The sequence below is a fragment of the Ricinus communis genome, chromosome 9, assembly GCF_019578655.1.
Source record: "Ricinus communis isolate WT05 ecotype wild-type chromosome 9, ASM1957865v1, whole genome shotgun sequence".
NCBI classification, from domain to species: Eukaryota; Viridiplantae; Streptophyta; class Magnoliopsida; order Malpighiales; family Euphorbiaceae; genus Ricinus; species Ricinus communis.
This window is the reverse complement of record NC_063264.1, coordinates 24831178-24854501: the sequence shown is the minus strand read 5'-3', so window position 1 is coordinate 24854501 and position 23324 is coordinate 24831178. Positions and strand designations below refer to the sequence as shown.

Sequence of the window (23324 nt, the reverse complement as noted above, 5' to 3'; positions counted from 1 at the left end):
TTTTATTTTCAGTTATCTAAATACCGTATAAATTATGTACTTTTTTCATCAATGAAAGCAAGCTCACATTTAAAACTATTTCTCTCTATTTCTACCCCAATTAACTTTAATCACCAGGCCAACTTCATGATTTACCAAAATGAGTGTCCACTTTTATGATCTACCAAAATCCACACATTTTGACCTTTAGGTACATGATGCATCATGTAATTGGGTCCATAATATAACAATCCCTAATAGCTAGTCATAGTATATACAAAAGTGGGTATTGAAGAAAATATTTTTAAATTAAAAAAGACATATAATTTTGTAAATTGATAAAAATATCTTAACTTGATTTTAAATTTTTAATGATAAAAAATTTCAAAGTTGTATTTAAATTTTAAAAAGTATAAGATAATGATTATAACAAATATTTTATTAAATGTTTTTTAAATATTACCATATCTGTGTATTAAAAATATTAATTTTTTAAACTTTATTTAAATTAATAATTATTTTTAAGTAAGTATTTACATATATTCCTGTAAATAAAAAATGAAGCTCTAATTTGTACATAAAAAGTAAATTTAAAATATTAAAAAATATTATTAAAATTATAGCAACAGACTGCTCAATGTGTTGGCAGACAAATATATACCAAAACAATATTATTGGCAGACAATTAGCAATTCTTAATAATATTGACCTACAAGCTTAATACTTTGCTATAATAATGAAATCAACAAATTAAGAGTAATTACCAAGTGGAAAAGAAAATAAGGGTTTAGGAGTAGGATGAAATTAATCATTTAGTTGAAAAAGAAAATGAATAAAAAGAAAAAGAAGCTGATTATGTTCATCATTTTTCAGCAGTATCCAACTATTTAAAATATTGAAATTTTCACAGTTTATGACTTAATATTTCACCATCTATAGACAAGAGAAGATTACATGATGACCCATATAAGAAATATATGCATACAACAATGGAAGATGCATATACTTCTTACACACAAATTGTCTTGTTGCACTAAAATTGGTGGATGCTTTTCTATTTTCCTTTTTGGGTTTTGGATTTCCTAAAATGGGATATAATACAAATTAAAGTAGTATAAATCCCTTGAAACATATAAAATCAATAGTGATTCCATATATTGGACATACCCACTTCAGATAAGTAGCTTTCTGAACTCCCTTCACCTAAGCTTGGAGATCCATGCATGCTTCCAGGATTGTTTTCCATCTTGGTAAGTTGATTCAAGACAGCCTTAAATACCTTCTTGTCACAAGAGAGAGTCTCTAAATTAGGATAAGAAGTTGTATTAGTAGTAGTTGTTGTAGTAGTAGTCATGGGTATTAGTTGTCCAAATGCACTTGGAGTACTACTTTTTGTGTGAATGTTTGAGTCTGTTTGGTTGATGTGTGGGAAAATTAGGTTGTTTTGGTTTTGGTTAAAAATGGAGAAGCAGGACACTTGCTCATCATAATACTCATCTAAGTTGGGTTGAGTTTGGTCAAAAGTGATGAAAGAATCCATCAATGGTGGGAGAGATGAAGAGCCTGTGTCATCATAACAGCTTCCCATGCTTGGTTTGGCTGCAACTTCTCTATTCTTGTAGAACACTCTGCATAAGACCCAATCCTCCTACATTTTCACCAACAATAGAAAAACAGATAACAAACAAGAAACAAAGTCAATCATTCTTGTTTTCTTTACAAATGATTATACATATATTTGGAGCTATTTACTATATGGAGCAACAATCATTTTCTTTTTAAAATTCAGTCAAATTTAAATTTTAAAATATATTTTTTCTAATACTATTATTTTAAAAAATACTAAATATCTCACAGTTATTTATCATAACTCTTGCTCACCTGATATATAATATTTATGTTATTAATTATTATTATTATTATTATTATTATTATTATTATTATTATTATTATTTAAAGACTAGACTAAGTAAACAACTATTGTTGATTTTCTTTATCTTTTAGGATCTCACTATTGAATATATTATAATTAATTTAATTAAGGTCTCTTGGCAAGGTCAAAGATTGTATAGGTATTGATTTTCACACTATAATCAATGCTATATATTTATCAGAATAATCATGCCTTACAGCTGAGCAAATATATAAATAAAAAGACTTGCATAATATCTTAATTATAAAATGAATTAAGGACATATCACCCATAGGTCAGCATTTGTGTATCACAGTTTTAATAGTTGCAATTTTGTGATTAGAGTAAATTAAAAAATAAAGTAAAAAATTGGGTTTCAAACAAGACAAATCAAAGGGAACCATCAAACATCCATCAAAGTCAAAGAATTTGTCACAAATAAATTTAAAAAGTACATATAAAAATGCAAGATGCACCATGATTCTTGCAAAAATATAAGGAAATACATGGTACGATCCGAAAATGATAGTTTTATTAAAAAAATTAAAAAAAAATTATTATATGAAACTTGACCAAATCATTTAGAATTTATAATAAATCCAACTGAAAAACAAAGTTGGATAATAAGATTTTTATTTTTTATTATTTAGAAGTTCTAGCCACCTGTAAGTCAGAATTCATAAGTCATTTTTTAAATATAAAAAAAAAGATGTATATAAAATAATATAAATATAAAACGGTTTTACTTAATTAAATTCTTTCTACCAACTAATTATACACTTGATGTGGTATTGTGACGTTAATAGATGCTTATTTTATAATTAGAAAATATATTTTTAAAAGGAGATTGTAATAAATAAAATAATAATATATTAGTTGGTATGAAACATCAACTTATATTATATTTATATAAATATAAATATATATATATTTATATATATATAATTTACTTTATGGCACTTTGAAAAGTAGATTGCAAAAAATTGGTATGTTATTGCTAAAAAATCATTTATTTAAAAAATTTAAGATATTAAATAAAATTTTGATAATAATTTTAATATCTATAAAGGGAGGCGGTCGTGGGTCGCCGGAGGGTTTTGGTCCCAAGCTTAAAAAAAAATTAATTTTATAATTTTTATGTGGATCGACTTAAATATTTATTTTAAATTCTTCATATAGTTACTAATTCTGAATTTATACGTAATATTTAAATACTGAAATATTATTAAATAATAAAATATTCAAGAATCGAACTTTAAACTTTTTGATCAAGTCTCTCCTACTCAAAATAAAATAGAAAACCAAATAAAAAAAATAAAAAAGAAAAGAAAAGGAATGGTACTTGATTTAGGATAGATGGTGAAGGAATAGAATTAGATACCTTTTGTTGAGGAATTTGAGGGGGACCAAGAGGGCCTTCAAGGCGAAACTCATGCATGACCCAATCTGATTTTCTTCCTTTTGGTGCCCTTCCTTGATAGAAGACTAAGGTCTTCCTCATGCCAACAAGGGTTCCCTTCCTAAGGACAGGCCTATCTTTTCCTGTAGCCTTCCAATACCCAGATGCTGTTGCCCTGTTTGTCCTTACTCCTGTTGCATATTTACGATCTCTTTGGCTGTAAAAATACCATTCTTTTCCTCCCACACATGCTGTTTCTGCACACAATTTTTTCCCCCTATTATGCTATCAATTAATTGCAGCTACAAGAAGAGAAATATGTTATAATGTTGTCATTATTATATTGCACTGAAATTTTTTCTTTTTCTTTTGAATTATTGACGAGGAGAAAAATACTCGAATTTAAAATATTATTCAAGTTGAGGTGTATATTTACTTTTGGACTGAGTCCCTGAACGTCTTTAAAGAACAATTCATAAGACTCCACATTTCTTTAAGTTTTGATTTTAAAGATTAATTTGAAGTGAAAAGAATTTCTTAACTTAAACAGAAAGAATTTTATTATATTATAAATTTATTTAGGACTTTACCCTAAATAAAGCGAATCAGAATAAAATTAGTATTATTGACACATAATTTTGAATGGATTTCTAAAATTAATAGGATAAAAGTTATTAACATTTTAAAAAATGTTTAATTTTCTAATATATTTTCATATAATTACCAATTTTTTGAGTTTATTGGGATTTAAATTCCAATTGTTTTATATAATTACATGCTAAAATAAATCAAGATAAGTTGGTAATGTCATAATCAAGAGAGACTTATTTTATAGGCAACAAATTTTGGGCAAGTTGGCACGAATAGTGAAGAAGCTAAGATTGCTGACTATAAGACAATTATTATGATGTGGTTGACAGGTCAAAATCTGTCTATTAATGTAGAATTATTGAAGGGATTTTTGTGGTAATTTTTAAACAGAAAATTAAATTAAATTAAATAATTCTTGCTAACTCATGATAGTGAGTACATATCTAAATAAAAATGAATTCCTCACACAATTAATCTATGTTTTTAAAAAAAATAAAAGATGAATAAAAAAATGAAAATTTGCTTAAGAATTATATAAGGATTTATGCATAAAGAATGAGAAAACCTTTATGGATTGTATTCATTATCCGTAAAGAGGAGGACTCAATGATTATTCGTTTTCCGATGAATTCTTAAAAAGAAAATAAAAAAAGAAGCAATAGCCAATTTCTTGCTCTATCAACCGGCAAAAAGCATAAGGGCTGATTTCAATTTTTATTTTATTTTATATTTAGATTTTATTTTATATTTATATTTATATTTATAATTATATATCTATATTTATATTTATATTTATATATTTATATAAATTAATTTGAATAGTTAAATGATGGGACTTGTCTTGTTAATGGATTTGGTAAGGAGAAAAGAAAAAAGAAAGAAAATAATTAAATTCCAAATTTCTTTAACCTCATCGTTAATGTGATAGTGATACACATTCGTGTGGTGGCCATGAGGAGGTGTAATTTTATTTATGACTTTTGGGGTTTCCTTTGAATTTAATTTAATTTTTTATCTCAATCCTTTTCACAAATTTTGGTCCAAGACAATGCCAAAAGTGTCAACTTCCTCCTAAAAGCTTTGATAATGACATTTGTTTTAGGCAAAATGTGTTTTTAACCTCTTCAAATTTTTAATTTTATTTTATTGTGTTGTTTAATTTTTATTTTATTTTATTAAATTTCTATACTTTTTTATTTTTTACTCGTATTGAATCCTTAATGGTCCTTAATCATATATAATGGCTCAATATAATAAATAAGCGTGTTATGTAACGTGTGTAAGAAGTGTTTAATAAAATTAAAAATAAAAATATAAAAATTTAATTAAATAAATTAAATCTTTTAAAAGTTCAGTAAAATAAAATAAAAAATTTTAAAAGCTTAGTAATGGGTTTTGCCTATATTTCAAACCACTAAAGTCTTTCTATCTAAAGATGTGAATTTATGACTCTTTGGCCAGAAAAATGTATTGAATTTAATCAACATACCACTAGACCAACAGTATATTAATCAAATAGTTAATTTTTTTATTTATTATTATAAAAATAAAAAATAAAAAATTCAAAGTCAAATTTATAGATGGTAAACAGAAAATCAAAATTCATTTTATTTTGTATAAATGAGGATACTGATTATATGATTATGTGATGAACAAATCAAATTTGTTGACATCAGTCTATTACTATTTCTGATTGGTAAATCAAATATTTTATTTTATTGACCTAAAATAAAATGGACCAATTAATATAAGAAAAATATTTGGATGTTTTCATTGACATTCAAAAGTATGTAAGTGGTTGAAATGTTTTACCTAAAAGACAGTGTGGGATATTGACCAATTACCTCCCATTTAATATTATGTCTCCCTTTTTTTCAATGTGTTCTTATTCTGTTCTTGTTATTTTCTGAGTGAAGGTTTACCATCATTTTAGTCAATAATAATAATAATAATAATAATAATAATAATAATTTTTATAATAATCACATTTATTCAAAAATGTAAAACAACCAAAAGTTTGAATATACATTACTTTGACATATAATGATTTATACATAGAAATTTAATTGTTCAAACTATAGGTTACTAGAAAAGTAAATTATAGAAAATTTATGGAACCATATACTCACATCATACAACTATTTTATGATAAGTGGTGTGGTCCAAAAATTAAGTGATGTCTAAAATTATTGGACCTACTATGCATATTTTGTCTATAATGATATGATGAGATTAACTTGTCCATAGTGTCTTATCCGTAAATTAATTGATTCAGACTGAAAATTTAAACTCGAAATCTCAGTCCTAGAAATAATTATAGTACTAGAAACGATTACCCTCCTTATGTTAAAGCTCCATCGCTCATTATATTATTATTATTATTATTATTATTCATTGGGTTATATTTTTGGAGTTGTAGTCTTATCTTGACATCTCTAAATGCGACTTAAATTATATGATATTAAAGCTTAAATATTATATTATTCGACTTGTAATATGTTTTATTTTACTCAATATAGATATTAATAATAAAGGATTATGGTGATATTATAAGGTTGTTTTGGCTAAAAGATGCCAAAAACAGCTAAAGATTCAGAAGATTTTGGAGTTATAATAGTTTTATGATCCTTAGTATGCCAATTATTATCAACCACAAAACTGCATATTTATGTACATCACCCATGTATACTTCTATATCTATTTGTAGCTAACCCTGTCCAGTTGCTATCGCTTCAACCTTGGCCAAAACACAGAGACAAAAACAGAAAAAGAAATCCTATACATGGGAAGAATTAAAAATGCTGCTTACTAATGGTAATATGTAAAACTACTTAATCAAAAAGTCATGGGGGCAACTAAGATGAATAAATATATTATTTCAACGTGAATAGCAAATTTGTAAGTACATAAAAACTGCAGTAGGGTGACGCTAACTAGCGAACTGAGATGAATAAATATGTCGTTTTTCTGAGAATAAAATACAGAAGAAATAATGATGAGGATGAAGATGATATTAACAGAAAGTGGGTTAAATGTTAAAGAAAAGGAAAACTGACCAGGAATATCCCAAGGTTCAGACTTGTTGAGGTCAACTTCAATCAAGAGAAGAGAATCAGAATGAGTGATTTTCTTCATCAAGTAATCACAGACGAGTTCTTCATCTCTCGGGTGGAATCTGAACCCTGGTGGCAACTTTGCCTCTACCATGCTTATGTTGCTCATATTTTTCTCTCAATTTCCAACACACGAGAACTGAAAATCAAAGAGAAATAGAAATGATAAGAAGTATAGTAGGAGAGGGCATAAAGTAAGAAGAGAGAGAGAGAGAGAGAGAGAGAGAGAGAGAGAGAGAGAGAACGAGAGAGATATAACAAAAGAATACGAACTCAAGTGGCCAAATATATAAAGGGAGCAAAAGGAGGTAAAAAGTCAACTAGCTAGTTATGAATTTGTGATAATTTCGTAACTACAAAAAAAATATAAGTCTTTTATTTTTACTAACTTTGGTATTTTACGCCCCCACTAATTGGGAAGTCGCTCTTAATTTAAGTATTTTTTCTATTCTATTTGTATATATATATATTTAAAATTAATTTATAATGTGTCGAATAAAACATTTACAAGTAGTAAAATATTTTTCTAAGAATTTAAATATTAATGCATACTCGATATTTGAATCCGAGACTTTGATTAAATTATAAAAAACTCTTACAATTTTATCTATTATTTCTTATATCGTTTTTTTTTTTACATTCTAAAAAAAAAATATTATCTATTTTAAGTTTTATAATTGTATCGTAATATATAAAAATAGTCAAAAGATTAAAGTTTTTGCATAGGTGTCGAGTGACATGGATAGACCAATCCATGCCAAACTAGTGACATGTACAAACCTAATTAGAGGGTAAAACTGGGTTCTTGCTTCTTGGGAAATTAATAGTAAGTACATAGATAGAGTTGGGCACCACCAAAAAATCAGCCAAAATAACAAGTCATTTTCCACATGGGTCTAACACACTCTTAGCTTTCATGGGTATCTTTTTCAATTTTATCAATCTCCATTTTAGGTATAATTTATCTCATTACAACTTTGACCAAAAACAAACTATAAGGAAAAAATAAAAAGTTACAATCATGCACTTTATTATATCAGTTCACGGACTAGGAGTCGACCCTCAAATTCTCATTTTTATTTATTAGTGTATTGTTATTAATTTTTTTTATTTACAGTCGGATCAAAATAAATAAAAATAATATATATTTAGGTTTTTATATTCTTTTTTTAAATTTCGTCTTAACAATCACATTCGGTGATATTTAGTTTTTATATTTTCATTTTTATAAAATTTAAGTTTTTTTCTAACAAAAAGTATAAATAGAGTTAACTCAATATGTAAAATATGTTATTTGGTCTTTATATTTTTTAATTTTATCTGTCAAATCTTATATCTTAATTTTTTACTAATTAAATTCTTAGCTATTTTTTTAAAGGATTCTTACTTAATACAATTAAGTTATTTAAAAATTAGTTCAATAATTTAGGAGTTTGACTAAACTATATACTTTATTTAAAAATAAAAGATAAAAGTTCCTTTTGAATTATATAAGATTATATAATAATGAGAAATCTTAAAAATCTATTTTTTTAATATATATTCAAACTCACATATATATATATATATATATATATATATATATATATATATATATATATATATATATGAATTTTACATACTTATGAAAAATTATAAAAATTTGTCTTTGTTTTTATTATTTGTTAAAAACTAGAATAATTTTTTCTTATATTTAACTCTTTGTAAATAAATTATGTCTTTCTTTCTATTAGTCATCTCTTACTTTTATTAATTAAAACACCATGTCTTAATTTATATAATTTATTTAATCTAATAAATAAGAATTTTAATTTAAATAAATTAAAGATTAAGTGGTAGCATTTCAATTAAATTAATAGCTTATTATTAAAATAAAAATATATTTTAAATCTAAATTACAGTAAATCCTTATCATTCTTATAACTTAAAAATTTAAATAATAATGGAAATTAATGTCAACAGAATAAACATATAGAGGTTTAATGTTATGCAAATAAAAGTATAAGGACTCAATCTCATGAAATAAAAGTACAAAGATTTAGTACATTAAACCTGTTGGCACCATAACAATTTTTTAGGCCCAAGCTATTAGAAAATAAGATTTTTGAGTCTAATTTAATTAATTATAGTGGGTCAACAGTTTATAAAAGGAGTGTAAAAATTGAGCACAAACTGATAGTTAGTACACGAAGATAGGAGTTATTTGGCACTCTCTAGAAAATAACTTCCTAAGTAGTTGAGATAATGGGGCTCTCCAACATTTATTTTCTCAAGATGGAGTTAACTTGGAGCACTCTATAAATAGAAGAAGGCACACCAACATCAAAAAATCAATAAAAATACAAATCTACAGCAAACACTTCAGTTTTCCAACCAATTATTACTCAAATATTTTTTTTTTGTATTTTTTATTTATATTTAAGATTCATCCTAAACATTCAGTGTTTATACAATTCACGAGCAAATTAAGTACCAGTCATTTAACAATCATTTACTGCTATTCTTAATTGGTTTTCATGGTATTTTTTGAGGATTTAAGCAAATTGTGGTAAATGAGCTTAGAAATTCATAATTACTCTAATTAATAAGTCAATTTAGGCACATTAATTATCAAAGTTTGTGTACCTATACACGTGGCACGTTTAGCATCGAATTTCCACCAAATATAATTTGGCACACCTAGTGGGACCCGTCCTAAAGAATGTCATCAATATCCAGAAATATCTTTTAAAAGAATTATATTGCCAGGTCTCAAGACTTGGAATTTGCCCCATGTTTATGAGACTTTAATTATCAATGCTTGTTTCTTCTTGCTTTCATTATTAATGAGAAACCACATTATTCATGAGAGGCTGTGAGTTTTGGTGTTTAGATTGCTTTATGTAATTGAGAAGTTCGTTTAGCAATTGGAAATTTGAATAGCAAGAACTGGTTAACGATCACTTAGAGATAAGGGTAATTAACTAGCCAGATTAAGAATTAACAACTCTTAATAGCGGTAGATTTAATCTTAAGACTATTCTAAAATCAATCATTAGGAAGAGATTCTATTGTTTAGGTTCTTAGGTTTAGGAATTCGATATTCTCGAGAGAGAAATCGAATTCAATTTAGAATCCGCTCACGGGTAATCACAATTAGTAATCAATATAATCTCTACCTTCACTAAAATCCAACTAGCTTAGGTCCCCTTAGGTTTGCTTTTTTCCTTTGATTGTTTCGCTAAATCCTTTCAGACTGTTTGACATTTAATTAATCACTTTGCTTGCATCTAGTAATAGAATAGCAACTTCATCGATTTGTTAAGGTTAGATAACAAAAAGATGCTACAGTAGTTCTAGGATCATCCTTTCCCGAGAATATGACCTTGATACTCGCTATTAGTGCTAGTCTGCGTCGATAGGTTCACTGCCTTAGTTGTAGATATATAAAAAGCTTATCAAGTTTTTGGTGCTGTTGCCGAGGAATATTTGAGAACTAGAGTGATATTTGTTATTGTTACGTTAGCTATATTCTTTTATTTCTTTTATGTTTTTGTCATTATTTTATTTATTTGTTTATTTGGGTTGTTACTACTTAATCATTACAGGTAGTGTATGACTATGAGGTCTAATTCTAATTGAGTAGACCTTTTAGAAGTTGCTTCACCAATGGAAGATGGGCATGAGTTGTCAAATGAGGAGGTATTGGAGTAGCTTGAATTTTGGTTAGCACACGAGCCAAGCGACAATACTGGGGAGTCTCGTGAGATTGATAGAGTAGGTGTGCATCAGTTGAGACCATCACTTAAGGAACCACTAGTGCTCGAGCTGAAAAATCTTCCACAGCATCTCACTATGCATATCTAGATGAGGATATTAGGTTGTCTGTCAGTCTAACAGCGAACTTAACACTTGAGGAGGGGAGATGCCTTTACCCTTCTAAGGGAGTACCTACACAGGTTCGCTTGGAAAAATGCTGACAATCCAAGGATTAGCCTCACTTATTGCTCAACGCACATTCTTATAGACGACATCAATAACCTGGCAATTGGACCACAGAGCAAAATAAACTCGCACACGAAAGGAGGGGTTACCGAGTCCAGCTAAATGATTGGAGACAATAAGAAGCGCTTTTGGGAGGCACCCTAAATTTTATTTAATGTTCTTAACATTTTATTTTTTAATTTTGAAATATTTTATTAGTTTTAGTTTTCATATTATATTAATTTTTATTTTCAATTTCTATTATTTCTTTATTTTTCATTTTCAGCTCCTGCCGAGAACCTACTGAATTTCCACTCTATCAGCCTCAACGGATGATCATGGCAGCCCCCCAGTAACAGCATGATACAATCTAAATATTCCTTACGAATGAAGTTTTACTCCATATTACATATGAAGAATGGAATCTTATTTCTCACAAAGAGAATCATTATCATGATGTCTACACCCTAACAGGACCTGTTGTATAAGGACATAAAGAATTTTTATTTGCAGTGAATATTTCTAATACTAACACTCCTTCATTGGCTGATAATTTCAAGCTTCAAGCAAAACTAGCCTGCAAACATATGGAGGAGATTATGAAAAGACAGAAGAAAGCAACTAAAAATTATGATAGTAATTTAGTTCAACAATGACTAATATTGTAGAGGAAGTTACTTCAAGTTTGACTCTCAAAAGTCTTAGGCCAAAGAGCCAAGATGTTTCGTCAATGCCTTTAAGGTACACCGATATGGAAGAGCCCGGGGAGCATTCGTCCATAAGTTATCCAGAGAAAATGACCATCCAATACATGTAGAGAAAAGTTATCTTTACCACAAAAGAAGGAAGAAAACAACAATCGTATAAAGGCACCACATGGTCACTTCAATGGTAGGTCTATGTTGCTACATCAAGCTTTTAGTGTAAAGAAACTCGGAGAGAAATTCTTCAAAAATCCCTCCATATATTCCTAAAAGTGCTCGTAAAGAAAAAGACAAGCAACATCAACACAAAAAAATTGAGAAACCAATCAATTCTTCTAGAAATCTGTCAAGATACGGCCACCTCAATGACAGACCATTTCTAATTGTCACCTTTAATAAAAAGAGGAAAGCAAAGGAGAGATCTTTAGATGGAAAATAATTACGCAAATTATGGATCCCTAAGAAATACTTGGTTAAAGAAGATAATTCTTTAGAGATTTGCAATGAGAAAGTTTTCCATAAGATATGGGTTCCTAAGCAGTTCTTGGTAAAAGACAAGCAAAACCAGAGGAATAATATTCATGTTTGTAGGAATCCAACTCCTCAGTTACCTATGGGATTGCATAAGAAACACCTAAAGCACCATGAAAAAGCTAGTCAATAGTGGCACCAACCACTCATAAGAACACAAGATGAAAGACTTCAAAGGTAACATGATGGTTTAAAAGGGGAGTATTTGATAAACGAGAAGAAGATTTTACCTCTATAGATGAGCATATGTCAACATGTATCAAGGAGGTAATCAAATTTTATAGATTTCATTTATTGAAATCATAATTGGCATTAAATTATTTTTACTTATTTTTTATTTTATTTTATTGTCAATGCGGTGTCTTATTGCAAAGTTTGTACCTTTCTGCAAAAATTATTGTATATTACATATAGCTTATTTAAATTTTTTTTTTGTAGAAAGGAGAATTCTTATTGGCTAGTAAGATTACATAAAGAATTGCCAAAAGAAACAACGAATCTAAAGAAAAAAGGTAACCAATGAGACATAAGGCTGACCTACGACCCAAAAAAAAGTCTTGAAATAATATTCTCAACTACTCTTGGGATCTAAGGCTAAAATAATGACTTATTTTTCTTGTAGTTATTTTCTATTATTTGCCCTTTTACTGTAAATTTCTAAAATCATTGTTTAAAATTAAATAAAAGCAGGCCTCATGGCCACTTTTATTTTTTCATGTCCTATTTATGATATGTGATGAGTGAATAAAAAATGACAAAAATGTGCAAGATGAGACAAAGCACATGTAAAAAACACATGTAGAAGGAGGCACCTAGTGAAAACATGTCATATACTGAAGATAATATGAGGAAGCAGTAAGCACACATCAAAGTTAAAGAGAAAAGAAGCAAACCACCTCTCCAAACAGAAGAAGCTCTATCTTTATAATAGAAAGTGCTAGTAGTCTGAGAAGAATCATAATGGTGAACTAGGTGTTGATCCACAACTATAAAACTAAAAAAGGTGCACATGTTTTAATTATTTGAATTGTTAGAAATTTTAAAGATAAAAGTGATGAGCATAGTTTTACACATATTTGCTTGCATATTATTGCGTATGTTCTTAGCAATTATTGTGCTTTTATTCCCAGATCACCCGTATTTTGTGTTCTTTTGTATTTCAGGAACATTTATAGGACCATCATCGGTGTTTAAGCAATTATAGATCAATATGTGCGGAAACGGACGAGAATTCATCAAGATCGGACAAGAGCCCGCAATGCATACATTGAGCACGGCCTGGACTCTGGCCGTGCTCAACCATTGGCTTTGATTCTTGAAATTGGCACTTTAGGCACGGTTTCCGTAGCCACCACGGCCTTCAGCACGGCCCGTGGTAGATAACACGGGGAGCAACACGGCCCGTGGTGGCCAACACGGGGAGAAATACGGCCGTGGTGAAACCCTACTTGGTGAGATCCACAGTTTCAGCACGGTCTGGACTTCGGCCGTGCTGAGTTAAATATATAAGAAAAATGAATTTTTCTTAGGAGAGGAGAGAGGAAAAAAAAGAAGTGACATAGAGCCCTGAAGGCTGGTTCGGTTTCTGCACAGTATTGAGTACTAGAGAGAGTTGCGGGGAGTAAGAATCCCGGAATCGCAAGGTTCCGAGTGCAAAACCGTAGTGGAAGCAATTCAAGAGGCAGTTTGGGAGATTAATCAAAGTGTAGATCCAGATTTGGAGCTGTTCATCCAATTCGAGAGAAAAGGGTGTACATGTTTTATTTTCATTATTCTTTCATTGTAATTGATTTCCTAGATTGTTTTAAACATGAACATGTTTAGCTAGACTGATTTAATCCATTGGGATTTCTTTACTATGTTGGCTTGATATTATATTGTTGGATTGTTTGAGTTGGTTTTGTATTCTTCTTGTTTTCGGTGATTAATAAGATTATGCATTATTCATGAGACGTTGTGAATTGTGATGTTTAGATTGCTTTATGAGATTGAGAAATCCGTTTGGCAATTGGAATTTTGAATAACAAGAACTGGTTAATAATCGCTTAGAGATAAGGATAATTAACTAGCCGGATTAAGAATTAACAAAGCTTAATAGAGGCGGATTAAAGCTTAATGCTAATTTAAGAATCAATCGTTAGGAAGAGATTCCAACTTTATGTTATTAGGTTTAGGAATTCGGTTATCTCGAGAGAGAAACCGAATTCGGTTAAGAATTCGTCCACGGGTAGCATAATTAGACTCACCGATCTTTTATCTTTTGTTCGGTTGCCAACTAGTTTAGATTCCCTTTGGGTTTGTCTTCTTGTCTTGATTATTTCATTTATCAATTACTCCTGCATCTCCCTCGGAATTTAGCTTGTAGTTAATAGTTAGTTTAGAAATTATTCATTATCCATTTTAGGTTAATATAACAAAGAACAAAGGAGTAACTCTGGGCTTTCACTTTCCCGAGGAATACGACCTTGATACTCGCCATTAGTGCTAGACTGCATCGATAGGTACACTGCCTTAGATTGTAGCTAACACGATTAGCAACCCATCAAAAAGCCTAATTGTATAGGTATGTAAAATATTTTAAAATGGAGCCCCAAATAGCTTTCCAAGTTAGAATTATTTATGGAGGTCCAGTGATACTTTATAATATTATAAGTCGGGAGCCCCAAGTAGTTTCCCAAGTTAGAATTGTTTTTAGGAAACCAATAATATTACTATGAGATCCCCACATAAAATTAATTCCTAGCGCTCTAATTTTTTTTATCGGGTTTTCTAAATTAACTAATAATATTTTAATATGAGATCTCCAAGTAAAACTTTACATATGTATGAAAAATCATAAAAACCTATTTTATAATAAAAGTATAAAAATTTGTCTTAGTTTTTTATTATTTGTTGAAAACTAGAATGATTTTTTTTTGTATTTAACTCTTTGTAAATAACTTATGTCTTTCTTTCTATTAGTCATTTCTTATTTTTATTAATTAAAATACCATGTTTTAATTTATATAATTAATTTAATCTAATAAATAAGAATTTTAATTTAAATAATTTAAAATCAAGTGGTATCATTTCAATTAAATTAATAGCTTATTATTAAAATAAAATATAGTTTAAATCTAAATTACAGTAAATCCTGATGATTCTTATGACTTGAAAATTTAAACAATAATGGAAACTAATGTCAACAAAATAAAAATATAGAGGTTTAATGTTATGCAAATAAAAGTACAGGGACTCAATCTCATAAAATAAAAGTACAAAAATTTATTACATAAAATCTGTTGGCACCATAACTATTTTTTAGGCCCAAGCTATTAGAAAACAAGATTTTTGAGTCCAATTCAATAAATTAATTAATTGAATATTATAATGGGTCAACGGTTTATAAAAAGAGTGTAAAACTGGAGTACAAACTGACAGTTAATACACGAAGATAGGAGTTACTTGGCACTCTCTAGAAAATAACTCCCCAAGTAGCTGAGATAATGAAGCTCTCCAACATTTATTTCCTCAAGATGCAGTTAACTTGGAGCATTTTATAAATAGAAGAAGGCAGACCAACATCAAGATAAAAAAAAAATACAAATTTACAACAAACACTATAGTTTTCCAGCCAATTATTACTCATATATTTTCTTTGTTTTTTTCTTTATATTATTTACTATAATATTATTATTAAATTATTACTTTATTATTATTTTCAATTAAATTAATCTATGTGGTGAGTAAAGACTTAGCGACCATACGTTGTAGTCTCTAAAGTAGTCGTTATTTTTTCCTCTACTACTTGATGCCTATATTAGAAACCATACTCCGTGGTCTCTAACTTACCACAAATGTAGTCTTTAAAGTGATTGCTATTGTCCTTACCTTTTTTTTTTACGGGAAGTTAGAGACCATTTTGCTTCCACATCTGGTGGTCGCTAGTTGCATACTCGCTATATGGTTGCAATGTGGTTGTAAATTTAGAAAAAATAAATTTGGTCTCCAAGTGGAAGCAAAATGATTGCTATGTGGTAGCTAAATAGCGACCATTTTGGTGTGGTAGCTAAAAGTAATTTCTAAATTGCTGTTTTTCTATAATGAAATGTAATTATATAGTATTAAAAATTACAGAATCGAATATTGTATTTTTATTAATTTCATATGACTTTTAGTTTTTAAAAATTTTATTTTATTTAAAAATATAAAAAAATAAAAGAAAATAATAAAGTTGAAAGAGAGATTTTGATGATATATTAATAAATTAATATGAAATTTATTTAAGAATTTTATTTAGTTTACTAAAATTTAATTTAGCTATAACTAATTATATACAAATTTAATTATATTAAAGTTTTTACTATTTAAAATACATAAAATTTATGTATTTTAAATTTTAATCAAATACAACATAAAATTTAATTTTTTTATTCTATCATTTCATATCCCTCTATGTAATAAACAAACCAGTGCCCATTTAGATGAAAAAGGAAAGTGAGCATCTTTTTACTAACAAAAAGAAAAAAAAAAAAGGATGAACAGAAGATCAGGGCAAACTCAGGCAGGCTATTTGTAATTATCCAAAGGAAAAAAAAAAACAAAAACAAAAACAAAAGGATACTTGGAAAATCCACTGTTGTCACTACCAGTGGAAGGAACAAGAACAAAGAGGTGTCCAAAACGACAAGCATTATTCCAATCTTCACCACGTGATCCAACCATTTTGCGCCTCAAAACGACAATTCCAAATCTGCTTACCTCAAAATGAGAATGACATTGAAGGAACATTACTGAATGTTAACGACCACTGCTAATTTTGATATCTTGTGGCGTAGTTGGAATTGGGGTTTAAGGTATTTAGTTTTCCTTAGATTTTAATTTTTAATAATTTTTTTAAAAATTCTATCGTTTAATCTTTTTTAGGAATTTAACCAAATTGGTTCTTGGAGTTTTCATTTTAATGTGTTGAGAGTCCGCAATTCAGAAAGGATTCTCAAACTTATTCGTAGAGGTTCCATATCAAATTTTCAAATAAAATCTCAATCTAAACAACAGAAGAATTATATATTTATATATTAATTTTGTTAATACTCTTGGATGCCATTTTTAAATACCTTCCAGAGATGCCAAATAAATATATTAGAACTATACAATAGAATATTTAACCGATTGTGAATTACGTAATAAAAAATTATTAATATTTATATTTATTATAAAAATAAAAATTTATTTAATATAAAAAAATCTCAAATTCAAAGTTTTTTATTATTAAAAATAAATATTACTGTCACTTGAGGTAAAATCAATTGGGATTTTTTTCTTTTGGTGTGTGTGAGAAAAGAATTCTTGGAGTGGGCCAAAAGATAGTTTGGTTAAAAGAATTAAAACAGACAAATAAGTCTGTGTCATTCCAGCGTGCTGACAGGGACTCTCTCAACTGAGGCTATCAAAAGAAATAGAATAAAGAATAAAGAAAAAAATCTCAGAAATCATCTTCAAATAGACTTTTTCATATCTTCCAACAAAGTGGTTCCTACTTCCTAAAAATAGTTGTACCATTTATCTTAAATTCAACTTAGGTTTTACACACATCTCTAATGGTAAATTTTCAATTTGTAGAAAAAGACAAAAAGAAACAAAAAAAGAAAATCATTCATAATAATTATAGATTTTGTTGCCTACATTTCATTAAATTGGACCTCCACAAGAGAAAAAAGAAAAAGGATGAAATTGGAAGGAAAAAGAAAATGAAATGCAAGGCCATATGTTGGATTATTCAATGTATAGATAAAGTCTAATAAGAAAAAAGGGTGATACAGTAAAGTTTTTCTATAGTCATATATTTAAGACTAAAAAATAATTTATTATTATGAGGAAGTTATAACTTAATGGAGGTTTAAATACTAAATTTTTTATTTAAATTTAATATTTAATTTTATTGGTGAATTGATAATAATTAATAGGAGCAACAAAAAGAGGATTTTTTAGTATAATATAATAAAATCATAGGTGGTTTTGGTACACTTCTAAAATATTAGAGGGTGCGAGCACCAAATTTTTATATCAAAATTTTTATAAACTTGATGATGAGACAGTTTAGTTGATGAATATTTTTTAGAAAAGAAATATGTGTTAAAATCTAAAAAAATACCCTTGAGGATCGACTGAAAAACTTCTAACTTAAAAACCACATTTCGATCAAGCTGGTAGGTTGAGCTCGCCCCAACTCAGCCTCCACTCACACAAAGTCAAGCTCAACTCGCGTGAGTTCAGGTTGAGGCAGAGCCTTTCCAATCTGGTGATCCCTCCAATTTCTAACCCCAAAACACATTTCAACCTCTCCATTTTAAAACCCTTAAACCCACCAATATATTCTTATGTTTCTCCTTTCTTTCTCTTTAACTCTCATTATCTAAATACACACCTAAAACCTAAAAACCTAGCCACCCTCACCTTCTTTTTCTCTCTTCTTATTTAACCTCTAAATCTTAAACACTCACAAAAACCCACAACCATTATACACATCACCTATATATTTTTTAAGGTTTTATACATTATCCTTCTTTTAAAAGGATTTTATTTAATTTCAATATTAAAGCCCACTATTTCAAGGTCAAATCAAGTTTTATTTGATATTTGGTATGGTTTTCTTTGTATTTTAACTTCTATTCTTTATCTTTATTCTTTTATTTTCAGTTTTGTTAGTGATTTGTGTGCGAAACCCATCCTATTTTTACTCTCTATGAGTTGAACTCATGCGAGTTCAAGCCTTTACTTGCACGAGTTCAACCTTGATCTATCGGATTTGAGCCATTTTCAAGAAAACGCTGTCATTTTGTAATTCAGTCTTATTAGCCATCATTTTTATTGTCTTGTTACTAAATGCAATCGTTTTGCCATTTTTAGGGTTTCTGAAGACTGAACTCGCGCATAGTCAGCCTCCACTTGCATGAGCTCAGTCTACCAGACCCTTATTTTCTACCGTTTTTATTGTTTTAACCGTCGTTTTGTATTTCTAGGATTTTTAGACTCTGAACCTGCACGAGCTCAACCTTTACATGCATGAGTTCAAGCTTCCAAACCTTATTTTTAATTAATTGTTGTCATGTAATAACTTGCTTAATCAGCCTTAATTGCTTTTTTTCCATTTAAATTCTAGTAGTTTAAGTGGTATTCATGTTTAAGCATGCTTTAAGTTTTTTTTTTTTTGTGATTTATTTATTTACTTGCAATTATTTGTTATAATTTGTTACTAACCCTAATCTCTTCATAGTTGTCGATATAATTTTATTTGTTTAGAGACCTTAACAGGTCTATTTGAACCTTTAGGATTAGATTAGCTAAATTAGTCATTTAATTGCTTCAGATTAAATGACTAATTCTCTATTTAGGTAATGACCGAGAACCTAAAATTAAATATTTGTATCGCATCTATACGAGATAAAGAAAATTACAAAATAAAATATCACTTTAGAAAAAAGATAATTAATATTTATCTATCTTATTAGAAATTTGAAGTTATGATAATGTTAAAAAGATAAATTTTGAAATACAATCTGTATGGTATTATATAGAAGGAAAGGTAATAAAAGTTAAGATGTCAACTTTACTATTGTGTGAGACCCTACAAATTATAATAAATCTTATTTGGTCATTGTTATGTGTTTCACATAATTCATAATTAATGCTTGTTGTCCTATAATATTTGCTAAAGGAATATGTATAATTCAGTCTACTGGGTATTTCTAGAAAATCAAATTAAATAAAAATTGAAAAAGAGGAAAATCATATTTGCAACATTATTTTGTATTAGTTATGTTTTGTCAAAGGATAAAAACATAATTATGAATAGAAATACATAAAAGTGATCATGAGAGGTGAAAATGTGGTAAATGATGTTGAATATATCATAGTAAACATGCTGTAAGATCAAATTTGAAAGGATATATACATATCTATCCTTTAACAGATATATAACACAAAGTGCTAATGAAGTATGTTGGTCCAATCATTTGATACTTCTATAACAGGTCACTTAAGTTGTGACTGTAATATTCTAATTTATCATAACTGTTTAATATGATTAGAATTAAAAATTATACATGTTTTATTGATCTTGGTCTAATTAAATAACAATTGATATATATATATATATATATATATATATATATATAATAGTAACATATATATAAATATGATAGAGGTGATTATAAGATTAAGCCATTTTTAGAAGGAGAATTCCATTAGGATTCAATCTCACTTATATGATGGATTTCTAGAAAAGTTTAAATTTGAGTATATATATATATAAAAAAATTCTTTAATTAATTTTTTTATCTGTAAATTAATTCATCTTACACCTCCAGTTATCTAATTTAATCGTCAGAATGAATATCAGAATAAATCCATTAATTATCTAATTTAATCGTCGGAGTGAATATTAGAATAAATCCATTATAGAGTCAATTAGAAAACCCAACAGACTATCCATCAATTTCTAATTTCTTAGTAGAATCATTAGTAATTGTTATCATTATTATTTTAACCTCTGGTTTTACAAGGGAATGACAATTCAAAGGGGTCCAAGTACAAAGCATGATAACAACACTACATTTACTTAGTATTTCACTATCATAAAATACTTGTTTGATCAAAGTTGGAATTTTATTTTATTTTATTTTTTTTGCCTTTTTTCTTTTTAGAAAGAGAAGTTTTTGTTTAAATGTGGAATGCTGAATGTTTTGTTTCTCTATGTGATTGACCAATCTCATTTTTTGCTTAGTATTCAATTTGTTTTTTCTGTAATAAAACAATTTTATTAGCAGGAACAAAAAATTGAAGAGAATCTTGTCTGGATGAATAGAATTAAAAGTTAATAAAAACTAAAAAAAATTGATAGAAATTAGAGGCAAACTTATGAAAGTTTAAAAGTTAAACAATTTTGAAAATGAGTAAGGACAATAAAAGAAACTAAAACTAATTTATTAAAAAGAAAATTCAAATGTGTAAAAGTATAATTTTGGATAGAATCTCCACATGTCGTGCTGATGTATTTTTCTTTTGGATGACATATATCATCAATCATTAAATTTTCTTTTGAATGATATATATCATCAATCATTAAATAGTGTTAGAGTGAAAAATATTTTAAATAAATTTAGTTTACCAACTAAATCAATTATATAATAATATATTAATTAATTTATTAATTATTGTATTTTTATTGATTGGATTAATATTTGACTTGTAAGTCACAATTTAAAAAGTTATTGATCTGATGATATCGATTTAACGGTCAAACGATAACGTTTTCAATTGTTGAATTCTAAATTCATATTATCAAACACGAGAAATATGACAATAATGGTTAATCGGAGTGGAGATGGCTAAATCATTGCCAATTAAATTTTTTTAATGATGAAATACTTTTTTTATCACGATTTATAACTGCATGTATTTTTGTATCTAAAAATAAAATTATATACTGAAAATTATCAAATGATGAAGTCACATAATACTTTTATATACTTATTCTAAAATTTTATTAGCATGAATAAAAGAATTTGAGACAAACTAAGGATAAGCATAAAAAATAGTAAAATTGAAGAAAACTTGTCAGAGTATAATGAATAAAATTATAAATTAATAGAAAATAGAAGCAAATTTATGAAAATTTAAAGGCTAAACAATTTCAAAAATGAGTAACGACAATAAAAGAAATTGAAACCAAATTATTAAAAAGAATATTCAAATATATTAAAGTAAAATTTTGGATAGAATCTCTAATATGTCATGCTGATGTATTTTTTTTATGATATATGTTATCGGTTTTTAATAGTGTTAAAGTAAAAAATCTGTTAGATAGACTCAGTGTACCACGTTATTTGTAAACTAAATCAATTGCATGGTAATATGTAATTTTATGTATTAATTATTGTATTTTTATTAGTTGGCTTATTTATTACAATTAACAACTCATGATTATATCAAACCAATAAAAATACAATAATTAATACATAAAATCACATATTACTATACAATTGACTTAGTTTATAAGTAACGTGGTAAACTGAATCTATCTAAAACTCTCTCTATCAGAGTGATATACCTAAAAAATTTAACTGAATAAGATATGTATTAAAAAAATATCTATAAATAAATTTGTAAATTCGGATCCATATAATTATTTTGTACTTTCTTAAATAAAAATCATGACATCTTGTTTCATACTTAACAAATTAGTTAACCAAATAGTATGTAAATATACATAGATTAACATTATGATAAAAAAAGACATAAATAAAATAAATCTAAAGTTATTAATCTCATAGCTTTTTAATGTTGTAATTTTGATGAAGTTCAAGCATCAACTTTCCTCAATGATAGATATAGTTTGTTCTTTTTTCCTGCAGTCAAATTATTAGTTCATTACTGAACTGAGCTCATCTAGGATATGAACACTAAAACTTGTTTTGAGCCTCTTTTAGGAGGATTAAAAATATACTTGAAAGAAGTTATAGGAAAAAACAACCAAATTTGATTTATGGAATGGAATAAAAATGAAATAGAATAACAACTCTTAAGAAATAGAAAAAGTAGAAATAAAATAGTTATTCTTAGACTATTTTTATTCTACTTTTCAGTTCATGGGTTTTAAACTATTCCTAGTAAATTGTGATATTTAAATTACTATATTACTCTGCAAAAAAATTAATAATATTGAAATGGAATTTTCACTTTTATTTCTATTATAATGAATTGAAATTAAAATGTATTACACTTTAATTTATAGAATAGGGAATTTTTAAGTCGCTTAAAGTTAAAAAAAAAATAATTCTATAAATTAATTATTTTTTGTTTGAAGTTAAGCCAGATCTTAGAATAATTATTTTTGAGTTATACTATTTCTCTACTATTTTATGGACTAAATATAGTGTATTATATCTAAAATGATTTGTGCTTCTTGAAAAAAATTCTAAGAAAAATATTTTTTTGGTGGGGATTAATCATAAAATCAAATAGAGTAAAACCTCTGTATAATCATATACTTGGAACTAGATAAAATTTATTACTATGAGGAGGTTATAATTTAATGGAGGTTTGAGTTCTAAAATTTCTTTTTAGATTTTATACTTAATTTTGCTGGAGAA

The 23324-nt window shown here is 27.5% G+C and overlaps 1 protein-coding gene across 2 annotated transcripts; it reads right to left on the bottom strand.

Annotated features, from left to right (window-relative positions):
* Nucleotides 1-812: 812 nt before the first annotated feature.
* LOC8266284 (NAC domain-containing protein 21/22) lies at nucleotides 813-7232 on the bottom strand. 2 transcript variants are annotated; one of them, XM_015725842.3, is made up of 3 exons: nucleotides 6938-7232; nucleotides 3273-3541; nucleotides 813-1627 (listed from the first exon to the last, which is right to left on the bottom strand). In XM_015725842.3, exons 1-3 carry the CDS (start codon nucleotides 7101-7103, stop codon nucleotides 1118-1120), a joined length of 945 nt encoding a protein of 314 aa, XP_015581328.1. In that variant the 5' UTR covers nucleotides 7104-7232; the 3' UTR covers nucleotides 813-1117. The 2 variants fall into 2 exon arrangements, with proteins under 2 accessions (XP_015581328.1, XP_002529954.1); XM_002529908.4 differs by having other exon boundaries at nucleotides 3273-3547; nucleotides 6938-7231.
* Nucleotides 7233-23324: the final 16092 nt, after the last annotated feature.